General features: G+C 32.9%; 1 protein-coding gene across 1 annotated transcript in view; it reads right to left on the bottom strand.

Moving 5' to 3' along the window:
* Window positions 1–13365, bottom strand: part of SLC38A6 (solute carrier family 38, member 6) — a 71590-nt gene that overhangs the window by 23475 nt on the left and 34750 nt on the right. Inside the window, exons 4-5 of the mRNA XM_011978268.1 lie at window positions 13240–13292; window positions 9583–9622 (exon numbers count right to left, since the gene is read on the bottom strand). Coding sequence (XP_011833658.1) covers window positions 9583–9622; window positions 13240–13292 — 93 coding nt within the window. The remainder of the gene's footprint in view (window positions 1–9582; window positions 9623–13239; window positions 13293–13365) is intronic.

Genomic DNA, 13365 nt, shown 5'->3' with positions numbered 1-13365 from the left:
AATAAAAAGTATACTTTGTGTGCACATTAATTTTATTACCTATTTATTTTTCAGGAAACATTTCACTTTCTCCTTACAAAACTTACAAAAACTAAGAACAAAAATGAATGCCAAGTTTCAGTGGCAAAAATCTGGGGAAAAATTGATTAAAAGGCTCAAATAGTTTAAGAAGAATGTATATTTCTCAATCAACATTATTTGAAAGGAGCCGAATTTCATGATTATAATGATATGTGACCATTTAACTTGAGAAAAAAAGGATACACGCTAGTTTGTGTGTAAATTTGTATGTAGATAATACTACAAACATACACACACTCTCAATTTTTTTTAGTAAAATAACATGTATTTATGGCAAAGTAAAATTTAGAACAGTTAAATAATCACTTCTTTGTGATGAAAATATACATATACATATTTTTTCAGTTTACAATGATCTCTTTTTCCCTAGCAGAAGTATAGCTATGTCTCAGTGAGTTGACTAAAACCCACTGAGACATTTCTGCAAAATCTTTTAGTTATGGGGTATTACAACTGATTGTATGTGAAAATGTGTTCTGTATTGTTCATATTATCATAAGGAAAAATGCTATCAATTTGGCACAGAACAGAAGGAAGGTTTAGATTAACTTTCTCCATTCAAGGATTTGGAGATTTTATAATATTTTACCGATTCCAAAGAACTCTACACATACAGTGCAAAGATAAAAATTGTGAATTGTATTTTCTGAAACTGTCCTAGATTTACTTAAATATATCTTGTGAGAGAGACAGAGAGAACAGAAAAAAAGACAAAATACCTTGAAAACAAGGAAAGCCGACTTCCTATAAAATGTAATTTATTATCTGCCCATCTTTCTTTCTTGCTTGGATTAACCCAACACCACATGCATTTCTGAAGTTTCAGACATTCATCTCTTTCAGTAATTTTCTATTATTTCTTTTGGACCTTTAGCTGTAGAAAGCTTCAGTGAATATGAGATCCTATTTCTTTCTAATATAATATCTTTTATTCTTTCCAGAATTTCTATTAGCCTCTAGCTAATCATTTGATCACTTTTATCCTCTGTTGTACCCTTAACTCTTTGGTTTTCAAATGGGAGTACTATTTCATTAGATTCCAGTCTGAAGAATCATGTATATTTTAAGAAATATGAACTCAGCAAACATGTGTTTCTCTCTCAAAGAAGACCTCACATACAAGATACAAATATAATAAAACGTACAAAACATTGCTTCTTTTCTAGAAAACGTTAGTATATATTTTAAGAGCTACACAACCACAGAGCTTACTGTAGGGGAAAACCCACACAGATTAAGCCAGTAAAACAAAGACCACTACCATTCTACTCACTATGAAAATTATTTTTTTCTTAATCACAAGTAAACTTTCATGTAAGAACTAGCACTTTAACACATTATATTATATATAATACAGAGAAGAAACAAAAAGATTACTATATACAATTAAGTTAGGAAATATATCTTAATTAAATTCATACAAAAGAACATCAGCTCAATAAAATGAATGGGAAAAGTTTTAAAGATATACTATTGATAGGAATGCTCATATTGCTTTTGTTTTTAACTAAAAGGTTTACTAGATCAAATAGCTGGCTGCCACACTTTTTGTCTCGTGTCTTTTATAAATGGCATAAGAAAGTGTTTAAGCACATGTCTTTCAGATTAGTCATAAGGAAAAATTTGTAAATGATTTTGGGTGACATCGACACATAGTATAGATTCCTAAAACAAGACACACCATGTTCTACTCTCAATTAATAGCTGCAATTGGGTCATCCACAAGAGCCATGCATATAGTTAAGTGACCCCAAACCACCAAAGCCAAAATCAGTGACAGAAGATATACCTTGATGTCAGGTATTCAGCCATTATAAATCACTTAGTTTTACCATATTAACTAAACAGGTATTCTTTTCTACTTAATTTTAAACATAACTAATAGAACTCATTTAATAGAAACTTCTCTGGAAAAAAATAAAACATCTGTCAACTTAAAACACAGAAGTTGAAAGCATTTTTTAAAAAAACATGGAGAAGTAACATTAATATTAAAAAAGGACTAAAATGGGGTAAAATCTGATTAGGTAATAGCAAGTTGCAAGGTGTTAATATCTGTTGATCTAACCAGAAGTTGAAAGCATTTTTTAAAAAAAACTTGGAGAAGCAACAGTAGTATTAAAAAATGACTAAAATGGGGTAAAATCTGATTAGGTAATAGCAAGTTGCAAGGTGTTAATATCTGTTGATCTAATCATAAAGAGAAATACATGAATTGGGACCAGGAGGTTGAGAGGAGAGATGTTAGAAACAGAGAAATGGGAAAGGAACTCTGGGCAGAGATCCATTATGCTTGGTAGTATTCTACACAAGTTATTTCCTCACTTAATCTTTATACAAACCTGTGAGGTACATATTATTTATTTCACAGAATATAAGGAGGTACAAAGAAGTAACTTGCCCAAGCTAGTGATGGTGGAAACAGCCAGTCTGGGTTGAGAAACTTGTTCTATTAACTAGTGTGCCATGAGAAAGTGCAGGAGCAAAGTGAAAAAGTAAACAAAACAAAGACAAATAAGGAAAGTCTACCAGAAGGACCACTCTTCAGAATTATTTTTCTTTTTTAAATCAGTATTTAAACAAACTACTTCTGAATGCTGAGATTAACAGTTAACTTCAAAGGAAATGAATCTCTATCACAGAGAACATTAGTCAGAAGCTTTAGTAACACTTAGAATTTTCATTTCATCTTGAGATATATTTTCAATGCACTTCATTTTTCAGTATTGTCACTGCTTTGGTGAAGTGATTAGTTCAAAATTCATGGAGTTTCATGATGAGATTCTATTGCATCTACTGCTATGACTCTACTGTATTTATGGCTGTGATTGTAGTTCTGAAGAGAAAGTTTCCTATTCTCACATATTTGAAATATTAACACTCCACTGAAATCTAAAAAATAAAAATCAGTCTCTGTGCTTCCAAATACTGTATTCTTAGGGATTATTTTTCCCAGCATTCTGAAAATGCTTCCCAAGTTGTCGTTATTAAGCATACAAACTTAAAAAAAAAAACCAACCCTTAATTGGAGTTTGGGCCTAAGACATCATTACAGTTTATGAAGATAAGTATCTTTTTTGTTAAACACATAATATATATGTATGAGGACAGAATTACTTGCAGCTATTTTTAAAACAGAATTAGGTTTTCAGCACTTGGGGGAAGTTCAGCAATTCTTAAAGGATTACTCAGCCCTAAACAAACGGATGTAGTATGGGAAAAAAATAAGTTTGCCTTTCTGTCTCAGAGAGATTCAATTTTATTTCAAACATGTTTTTAGTCATGGATACTAACTGGTTTATTCTATTCAATATGTCTTATTAATCTGGTGGTTCCACAAAATATCTAAATGCCACTGAAGTTCTATCTGCACTCAAATAGAACAGAACACATGCATAAATGAAAATCAAAATATATGGAGGAAATGCTCCCCTATGACCCTAGGTATATCTTTGTCTTATCATTTTCAAGATCTTAAATTTGAATAAAAAATGACCAAAATATCTACTGCTCTGAAAATTTTATAATTTTCAATAGAAATTACTAAGAAAAATATTTTTTAAAACCTTAAAAAAAATACATTACCATCAAATGTTATCAAATGAAGTGCTGGTGAAAAAGACTCTTCAAATTTCCTGTACCTCTCCTATTTTAAGGCAGTGCTTTCCAGAATAGAATTCTAGACAGTCTCGAGAAAGCTGCAGTTTCACTACAGATAAACTGACCAGCAGATGGCGATGTATCTGCACGCCCTATCCTAGTTTCCCAAGAGACAATACAAACTAGTTCATCTGAAACACTCTTAGTACTTTTCTACCCTACCAAAAAGTAAATAAATAAAATGCATGAATGAATATACAGGAAGAAAGTAAATCAAAGTAGTTTCTAGCATCTAATATTGTGATTTTTCAAATACTGAGAATTTGAGATTTTTATAATTCTCAGCTGAAAATGATCTTATTTATACCTTTATCTTTATGAGATTTCGAAATGGGGTTACTCGAGTCCATAGATTACCAAACTGAGGTGTTAATAAAGTCTGCAAGAGTAAGGTGTGTGGATTCTGTGCCAGACTGAAACACCTGGGTCATTCTAGCAATTTCAGGTTTTCAGTAAGACTACTAATGTTTATGGTTTTCCTTTCACAATATGTAGTAATGATTAAATCTTTAATCTCCTTTAAAGAACTGGGGCTTTGAAGAACTAAGGAAAGCATATGCTATTCATAGTGATCCTTCGTATTTATAAGAGCAAAATACGAATATAACATCCTCCTAGGAGCTACTCATCTTTCCACATTTTGAATTGGGCAAGTAAGACTTTTTCTGGCTTGACTAAGATGATGATTGGGATGTAGTGTTTGATTTCTAGTGATATTCTAGCCTGCTGAATGGTTTACTTCAGGAGTTCAAATGAATGTGAAACCAACTACTTACCTCAGTTTTTAGGAAAAGAATCACATAATACAACACTGTTACAGGAACTATGTGAAAACTACGTTATACGTATTTCTACTACAGTTCTTAATCCTTTATCCTTAGTTGTTAGGCCACCAAATTCAAACTTTCTAAGCCAGAATTGTCCCACCTATAACAGCATTAAATATTAAAACTTCCAGACACCTCTTTTCTGACCTTGGGTCCCAGTAGTAGTGGCTCTCAGCAAATGCTACTCCAGCACCTGAGGAAATGGGCTACAGAGGGTTACCTCTGGCTCTAGCCGATTTTGAGCCTCTTATTCATTAGTATTGGGAGGATATCAGGAATTGCTTTTAAGTAGTAATTTACTATATGGTTCTCAAATTTCCAAAGCTAAGGATTTCTATAACCTTAGAATAAGAGTGTTAAATTTAGTGTGTTGCATTTTTTCCATTATAAAATTTAGAGATTTTAATTGAAGACAGTAGATTTTTTCAATCAATTTGTTAGACCACACTAGTGCCTTGTGACTAATATTTGGTGCCTAATTAATCTCGGGGGAGAAAAAATATTTTCTGTGAAGTTCTAACAGTAGACGCTTTCCTAAGAACTATATGTTTACTTCCGTATACTGTGGGTTTCTCTTCCTGGTCAATCAACTCTCTTTTTGCTCTTGAAGAAGTACTAAGCCAGGTCACTAGCTTTTCCCTCTCTCCCTTCTTATTCCTTTCTTTCTTCCTATAATAAATGTTATTTACTAAATGCGTACTATGTGCTAAGTACTAGGGATGTAAATAAATGAGCACATTAATTTGATTTATGGAATATGAAAATGTGGGAAATAAACTGGGTCTTTGGTGAAAGACACATGAAACAAATATTGATCAAGGGCAATTCGTGGTCATTTTGCTTTTAAAGGCCTTCCATTTCCATTGTTTTCATGGATTTACCACAAGAATTGTATCTCATGAAAATTGAGAAGTATTTAAATGTTACAAAGAATAAGAGAGTTAAGAAACATTAAGATATGATTTACTTAATCTGAAAATAATAGATATTTTACATATATATATATATATATATATATATTTTTTTTTTTTTTTTGAGACAGTCTCGCTCTGTTGCCCAGGATGCAGTTCAGTGGCGAGATCTTGGCTCACTGCAACCTCCGTCTCCCGGGTTTAAATGATTCTCCTGCCTCAGCCACCTGAGTAGCTGGGACTTACAGGCACACAACCCTACGCCTGGCAAATTTTTTGTATTTTCAGTAGAGACTGGGTTTCACCATGCCGCCCAGGCTGGTCTCAAACTCCTGAGCTCAGGCAATCCTCCCACTTTGGCCTCTCAAAGTGCTAGACTTACAGGCGTGAGCCTCCACACCCAGCCTATTTCGATACATTTTTAACCTATTTTACATAAATGAGATCTAACTCTTCCCAATATTTCGAACTTTTAAATTTTTATATAATTCTAAACTAGAAATCATTCTATGGTCTTTCAAGTTTCTTTTTTTATTGTTTACATAGTATATTCAATTGTCTCTTTGAGGCAAAATCTTAGGCTTTTAAGCAGAACTTTAAAAACTGTCTTATTCATTCAACAAATATTACTTATTGAGCCCTTCTCAGAAACTAGGTAAAGTTAGGAAAACACATAGTTCCTGTCCCCAGGGCGTTAAGAAATCTTCAACATTTAATCTTCTCACATTTTTCAAACTTTTACTATATCACAGCAGAAAGAATCAAGGCCAACTGAGCAAGGTTTGAATCCAGGCTTCATTATGGGGTAAATGTGAGCAAGCTACTTATCTCTACTGCACACTGATCTCCCCTCTATAAAATGAAGATAATATCTATATTGAAGAGTCCTTATAATTAAAGTATCTAGTAGAGTGCTAGACCTAAATAGAATCTATTACATTATTTTTCAGTTTTAATTTAAACAACCACTGCAAAACTCAGATAATTTATACTAACAAACATTCTATTTTTTAAACAAATGTTATCTGAACTACATTATTTGCAGACAGGCACTTAAGACGTGTAAAAATTCAATCTGATTTACACTTAATATAATCTTTTAAATATCCAATGTATTTCCAATTAATAAAGAAAATAATCAAAATCCATTTTAAGGTAACATTAAATAAGTCATTATATGATTGACTTATTATAATAAAACAGTATATATATCCTTATTTAATATAATGACAAAGGATATTAGTCTCCCAAATAAGTATGTTGTTTATTTGCAAGCAAACATGGACCAGAAGTTCCACAGATTCTGTATATATCAATCAAGAAACTACTTTTTAAGACTAGGGTTCCTAGACTTTAACATAAGAGGAGGTTCTAAAGCGTAGTCCTAAGAACTGAAGTTCCCTTTTTTGTAGTGACAAAAAATGGCATCCATGAACGCTTTAGGGCAATAGCTATTGATTTGTTAAAGATACCTAAGAAAGGGCCAAATCATCTTTTGAACCAAGTATAACCCTCTCATTGAACTTTCCTGTATTAAAATATGTTAATAACCTAAAATAATTAATGTGCCTCCCAATGTGCCAAATTTGAATTCAAATTTTGGGGTCAGAGGGACCCTAAGCTCCCTGCCTCCCACTTTACCTTCCAACAATTTAACAAAGAGGGAACTGAAGCCTAGACAGTGAGAGGGAGGGATTTTCATAAGACATATGGCTACCCAATGGCAGAGACTGGAGTGGATAGAATTTAAGGTATCTGACTTTCAATCCAGTGTTCTGCTCACAAGAGCAAGCTTCCAATTCTATTATAATAAAGAAATGGTTTATGTACATCTGGCTATGAAAAAAAGACAGAAAAAAACTCTGAAAATATGTATTTGGTTATTACTGACTGGGCACTTAATACACTTTTAACCAATGTGAAGAAAATTATGAGGATATCATTCTAAAAACTAAATAAGCATTGCCAGCTTTTCTAAATTTAAGAGACATTAAAAACTTCTGTCACTGCTCTAAATCACCTTCTTTTAAAATGTTCTAAAATAAGCAAGCAAGCAAACCAAAAAACTTAAGAGTTGGAAAAACTCATCATCTATCCACCACCAAATGCAAGAATCCTTTCTAGAATTCTGGCAATTGACCAACCAGCTCTGTTCGAATGTTTTCAGGGCTAAGGAGCATTTTCAAAGGGATGTAGGTCATCCTCATTATCACACAGCTTAGTTACAAGGCTACTCCATAATGAGAAAACCCAAACCAGCTTCTCTGTAGATTTCTATACTTTAGCACCAGTTCCGCCCTCTGGAACAATACTTGAATTAGTCTAGTGTCTTTTTGTGTATTTTGTGTTCAGTCTTTCAAATATTTGAAGCTAGCTGCCAGTCTAGCATTTCCCTTTTCTCGATAAATATATCTAGAATATTTAAAGTACTTAGAAAGAGATCATACAAATCATTTCAGCTCTATTCTGCTCAACAAAAGTTTATCAATTCCCAGGTATTACGCTAGGTGCTGGGAGTACAAAGAGAAATGAGGCATATTTTTGAGCTAAAGGAACTTAACAATACAGGGGGGTACAGGAGCATATATAGAGAGAACTTAAATCTAGTAACAGCAAGTGCTACAAGTATAGCCATCTCCAATAACAGTTATAAACAAGATTAGAGGACAAGAAAGGAATCAAGGTGAAAGGGACAAAGAATACAACAGTGGGCATTGTGCCAGGGTCACAAATTTGTATCTAAATTGCTGAACTGAACAGTCTACATAAACTGTTAAACAATGGTTCAATGTAACCTAAACAAAATGTGATAGTTCTTAGAACCTATATAGACAGGATAAAGAGGGATTCAAAATATAAAAATATATACCATATTCAGAAACATTATCTGTGCACAGTTAAGCAATACTTATTTGCTAAATAAATTATTCTAAAAGAGATCTTAAAATTAATGACTATAACAAATTCATAAATGAAGAGACTGGTTTTCTTGACTTCTGCTGTGAAGTGTGAAGTAGCGTGTGTTAGGAGAAAATTATCTGGTATGGCATGCAAGAAAGCATTCTTTTTATTCATAACATTTTTTCATGAAAATTCAAAAAATTAAAACAGGATTCCAAAACAATGGCAGCACAATTCACTGATGGAATGTTAATTTTTTCCTTTACAAAAAAAACTATTAAAGATGGAATTTGGTTGAACAATACTTAAAGTGATATACCTCAGACCTCTTGAGTATGAGAGCTGAAGTTTATTAAAACTGTCATCTTTGAATTAAACTGTTACATGTAAAAAATAAGATTAAAATGTCCTCTGACTATATAATCCTGTATAAGAGTGCATGTCAACTTTTTCTGTGTATTTTCCTTTAAGAGCATTTATTTAGCACTCCAGTCAATGATAAAAGAAAACTAAGATATTGTTCAGCATTAAGTAACTTCTTTACAACATATACACACATGATACCCATATTTTGGATTTAAATGTTTAATACATTTAATACTCAGTAACTGTCTATAATTAACAGTTCTATTTCTACATAGTTCTCAATATTGAGATCATTTCTAGAATCGGTTATTAATAGGAACAAGATACAGGATAAATGTGAGAATGTTTATTTATCTCAGATTTATTTATGTTTTAAACCACTTGGTCATTTTAAATTGTTGGTTACAAGAGGACATTGTTGTCCATACTTGACTGTCCATAGCCCATGGAACACTAATTCCTCTAAAGTAGTATCTGCCAATAGGGTGATTAGAACAAAAGTAGAGGGAAAATATTTTAAAATCATCAGGAGAGCTTTTCCAGATTGTATCCTACCTTCACAATCACAGAAAGCCAATGTTTTAGAGGTGTGTTGCAGACCTAATAACACGACTGCAATCAGGATTTAGCTGGAACTGAATTTAGAAGCTACTGTCGCAAATGCTGCTAAAAAGGATCAAAAAAAAAAAAAAAAGTTAAGAAGCCAACATGCAGGCTTCTGAAGATACCTATATCTACAGAAGTTCCCAGCTAGATCTGTAGTAAGACAGCAATTCAAAGGAAGGACATTATTGCCATCACATTTATGCATAAACAATGCACTTTCAATTGCTTACCTCCAATATTCTGAATTATTATGGTGCCTGCCACCACCACCTGTAAAAAAACAAAAATATTCAGTAGAAAGGGAAATAATAGAAAAGAATCAGTATTTTATTATAATCCAGTAACTATTACTAAAAAAGCAGATACAGAAGTTGTAAGTGAAGAGAAACTAAAAAGAAATTTGCCAGTCATTTGAAACACATAAAATTAATAATCATCACATTAAAAAGTATTTCTTTTAACAGTTCCACAGTTACTATAAAGAAGTTTTTGAAATTTTTCTTGGCAGTCATTTTTAAATAGTTATAAGTGTTAAAAGCTGGTAATCGATGATTATCAAAGTATAAAAATTAAAAGTGTGGGAGTGGTGTCTCATTCCCTTTCTTGCTGGTTTTACCACACTGCTTAAATAAGTAGAAAAAGACAGGCTGGGGTGTGCTATGCCAATGATATATTGCCTAAAAGGAAATGATATAAGTTTTCTGATTTTATCAGCTTGGCATATACCAAGACTTTGAGCATCCCAGTCCCAGAGATTAATAAAGTCTAGAGCCCAATTATTCTCAAACCCTGAAAATATAGGTAAAATGCTCCAAACTCAGTAATGTGAATTAAGCCGAGTATGAGACAATGGGAGTTGGCAAGAACTGTAGGATATTGGAGAACTCCTCCCCCTTCAGTGGGGCAGGTGCTACTCAGCTCTGGCCACTTGATAACATGTGAGAATGTGGATCCAATGTAGCCAGATCTTCTCATTTTTCAAAGAAAGTCAGAAAATAAATTTTTTCATACTTTAATGATGTTTAGTTGGTAATCAGTTAAAAATAAAAAATATTTGAGCCATACAAAATGTTCCTGAGGACTAAATTCAGTCTGCAGGCTTGTTAGCTTATCATCTTTGATGAGATTCCTGGGGAACTCAAGGTAATCAGATATAGTTAGAGGAAAGAGTAAAACACTGTGCTTCCATTTGGGCCTTTCAATCACTCAAATCTTGATGGATCGGAACCCCAACGTATGCTCGCAGCTGATTAGCTGTCTAGCATCATTCAGTTCTACATGAATTGGGAACAGATCATCTTTCATACCCATCTTTGTTAGGAATTCTATCAGTGGCACAGCATTTGCCTGTCCTGAAAACCATCTAAGTTATTAGGACCTAGGAGACTTGAGGTTTGCAGAAGAGGTCTAATGATATGAAAATTTCACAAAGTGTCTTTGGAGATGTGGTGATTGCCACTTGAATGCTCTCCAGAAAAGACTCTGCATTTCAGTCTATGTAAAAATTAGTTCCAAAATGTCAAAGTTATTTGTGAAAAGACTATTTTGAACTTGTGTATGCTATCTTCAGTACAAATGAAACCTACTGTCAGTAGTAGGTATACATGAAATTTGGTTTTATTTTCAATTAATATATTGCAAAAAACAGTAATATTAACTTATTGATTATTCTTTCATTCTTTGGTTGAATTTAAGCATTTCATATCTTGAAAGCTAGAATATCTATCTATCTACCTACCTACTTGCCTACCTAATTATGTTTTTAATGCCTAGCACAGTACATGGTACAAAGCATTTGATCAATAAATATTTGGTGAATAAATACCAATTTATAGACATTTAAATAAATCTTCCTCAAAAAGTTCAAAACATTTCAAAAAATTTCTTTGATTATCATAGTATTATCCCATATTATAACCATATAATATCTGGATAGAAGGAAATGGTTAAGTTTCAACCCAACTATGGAAGTGGGGAGAAAATCTAAACAAGCAACCGAACAACAACTCCTCATTCAGAGTATGCTTTGTCTAGTGTGCCTGCCTACTATGAACTTTTTTTGGTGCATGTATTAAAACAACAATGCAACTACTCTAGAGTTTTAGGAAAAGAAGACTCTCAGCAGTCCCTACTCTTTAAACTTTGCTGCTATACAAACAATGCAGGAAATATGAACATGAAATGACAATGATATCAGTGATGCTACTTAGAATTATATTTATAAGTTATGTTATATTAATTGTGGAATTTTCTCATACAAAAATATTTTCTTCTTTGTTTAAACTTGATGGAGGAAATTGATCCCTGGCTACACCAAACATCCTAATCCTCTAGAACAGAAAAATTGCTGCTAAGTAAGATTAACAAAACCTTTTACCCTCAAGTAACATACTCTGTTTCGTCTAAGTTTCAGGTTACTAAGGTCCAAGCCACGATGCTATATAGTATATGATTTAAGCATTCCTTTTCGTACTTTAAAAACAAAGTTAGGGCCGGGCATAGTGGCTCACACCTATAATCCCAGCACTTTGGGAGGCCTAGGCGCATGGATCGCCTGAGGTCAGGAGGTCGAGATCAGGCTGACTAACTTGGAGAAACCCGTCTCTACTAAAAATACAAAATTAGCCAGGTGTGGTGACACATGCCTTTAATCCCAGCTACTCAGGAGGCTGAGGCAGAAGAACAGCTTGAACCCGGAAGGTGGAGCTAGTGGTGAGCTGAGATCATGCCATTTCACTCCAGCCTGGGCAACAAGAGCGAAACTCTGTCTCAAAAGCCAAAAACAAAAAACTCCACCAAAGTTAACTGGAATGTAAATACAAGTTTTCTCTCCATTGCATAGCTATATATTTCTCCTCCAGACTCACTTTCAGAAGTTAGTTTAGCCACTTACAGATAGAGTATCCTTTTAGAATAAAAATAAAAATAAATATATAAATAAAATAAAAACAAAAAAATGTTAAGTATGTGAAGTAATGCAAATATTAATTAGGTCAATTTAGCCATTCTACAATGTTTATATATTTCAAAATGACATGTTGTCCATAATAAATACACACAATTTTTATTTGTCAGTCGAAAACATAAAAACACAAACAACAGATTTACAAACAAAAGAATTCCTGTTTGGAGCCAAACTGAATATGAATTTTAGAAGTATAGTAGCTCTTCAGAAATTAAAAAACTATATACTATAGCACTAAGTAATGTTCAACTCCTGGTGGAAGACAATTATTTTTCTCTACCTATTAAACTACTGTAGTATGCCTATTGCAAGTGAATGCCCAATAAATACTGCTGTTATTTCTCTTATTCTGAGTAAGAAAAGTAGTAGATCTAGAGTTCTAGGATGTGGTACTGGCTTTATATAATAGTTGACAAATAGGCCCCTTAATTTCTCTGGTCCTTAATTTCCTCACCTATAAATGAGAGGACAGCTAGATAATCTTTTAGCACTGTTCAATTCTTAAGTGATAGGATCTTCTGATTACTGGTTTTGTAAAGAGCCATGCTATAATTTGAATTTGATGTTGCTTTTCTTCTCTTGTCTTTATGAGGGTTTACTCATATGAGTACATAATCGAAATTAATAAAACTTAAAACAGGTTATTGCTACTCTTTTAAAGTCATTCAAGTCATTGTGCTACTTTATCAGGATGAAATACATTAAAAGATTCAAGCATTGAATTAAATGGATTGATGCATTTTTAGGAAGGACACATAGACTTCTCTTTCTCTGCCTGCTCCCATCATTCTCTCTTTTCTCACTTTAGTTTCCTTTTATTCCTCTAATGTCTTCCTTTTATATATACTTGTCTCTTTTAACTTGAAACCAAAGGAAAAATGCCACTTTGGGTTTTGGACACAATGAGGAAAAAAAAAATTACCTTTCCAGGTAATCCAAATGCAAAGAGTCCGAGATCTTCATAAGATGTTACAGCTGTTAAGAGAAATTACAACGTTCACTTTTACACAAAATTATTTGTGTCAGGTCCTAAAGAGAAGAAAATTAA

Source organism: Mandrillus leucophaeus, unplaced genomic scaffold, assembly GCF_000951045.1.
Source record: "Mandrillus leucophaeus isolate KB7577 unplaced genomic scaffold, Mleu.le_1.0 Scaffold192, whole genome shotgun sequence".
NCBI classification, from domain to species: domain Eukaryota; kingdom Metazoa; phylum Chordata; class Mammalia; order Primates; family Cercopithecidae; genus Mandrillus; species Mandrillus leucophaeus.
This window is presented reverse-complemented; position numbering and strand designations above follow the sequence as displayed.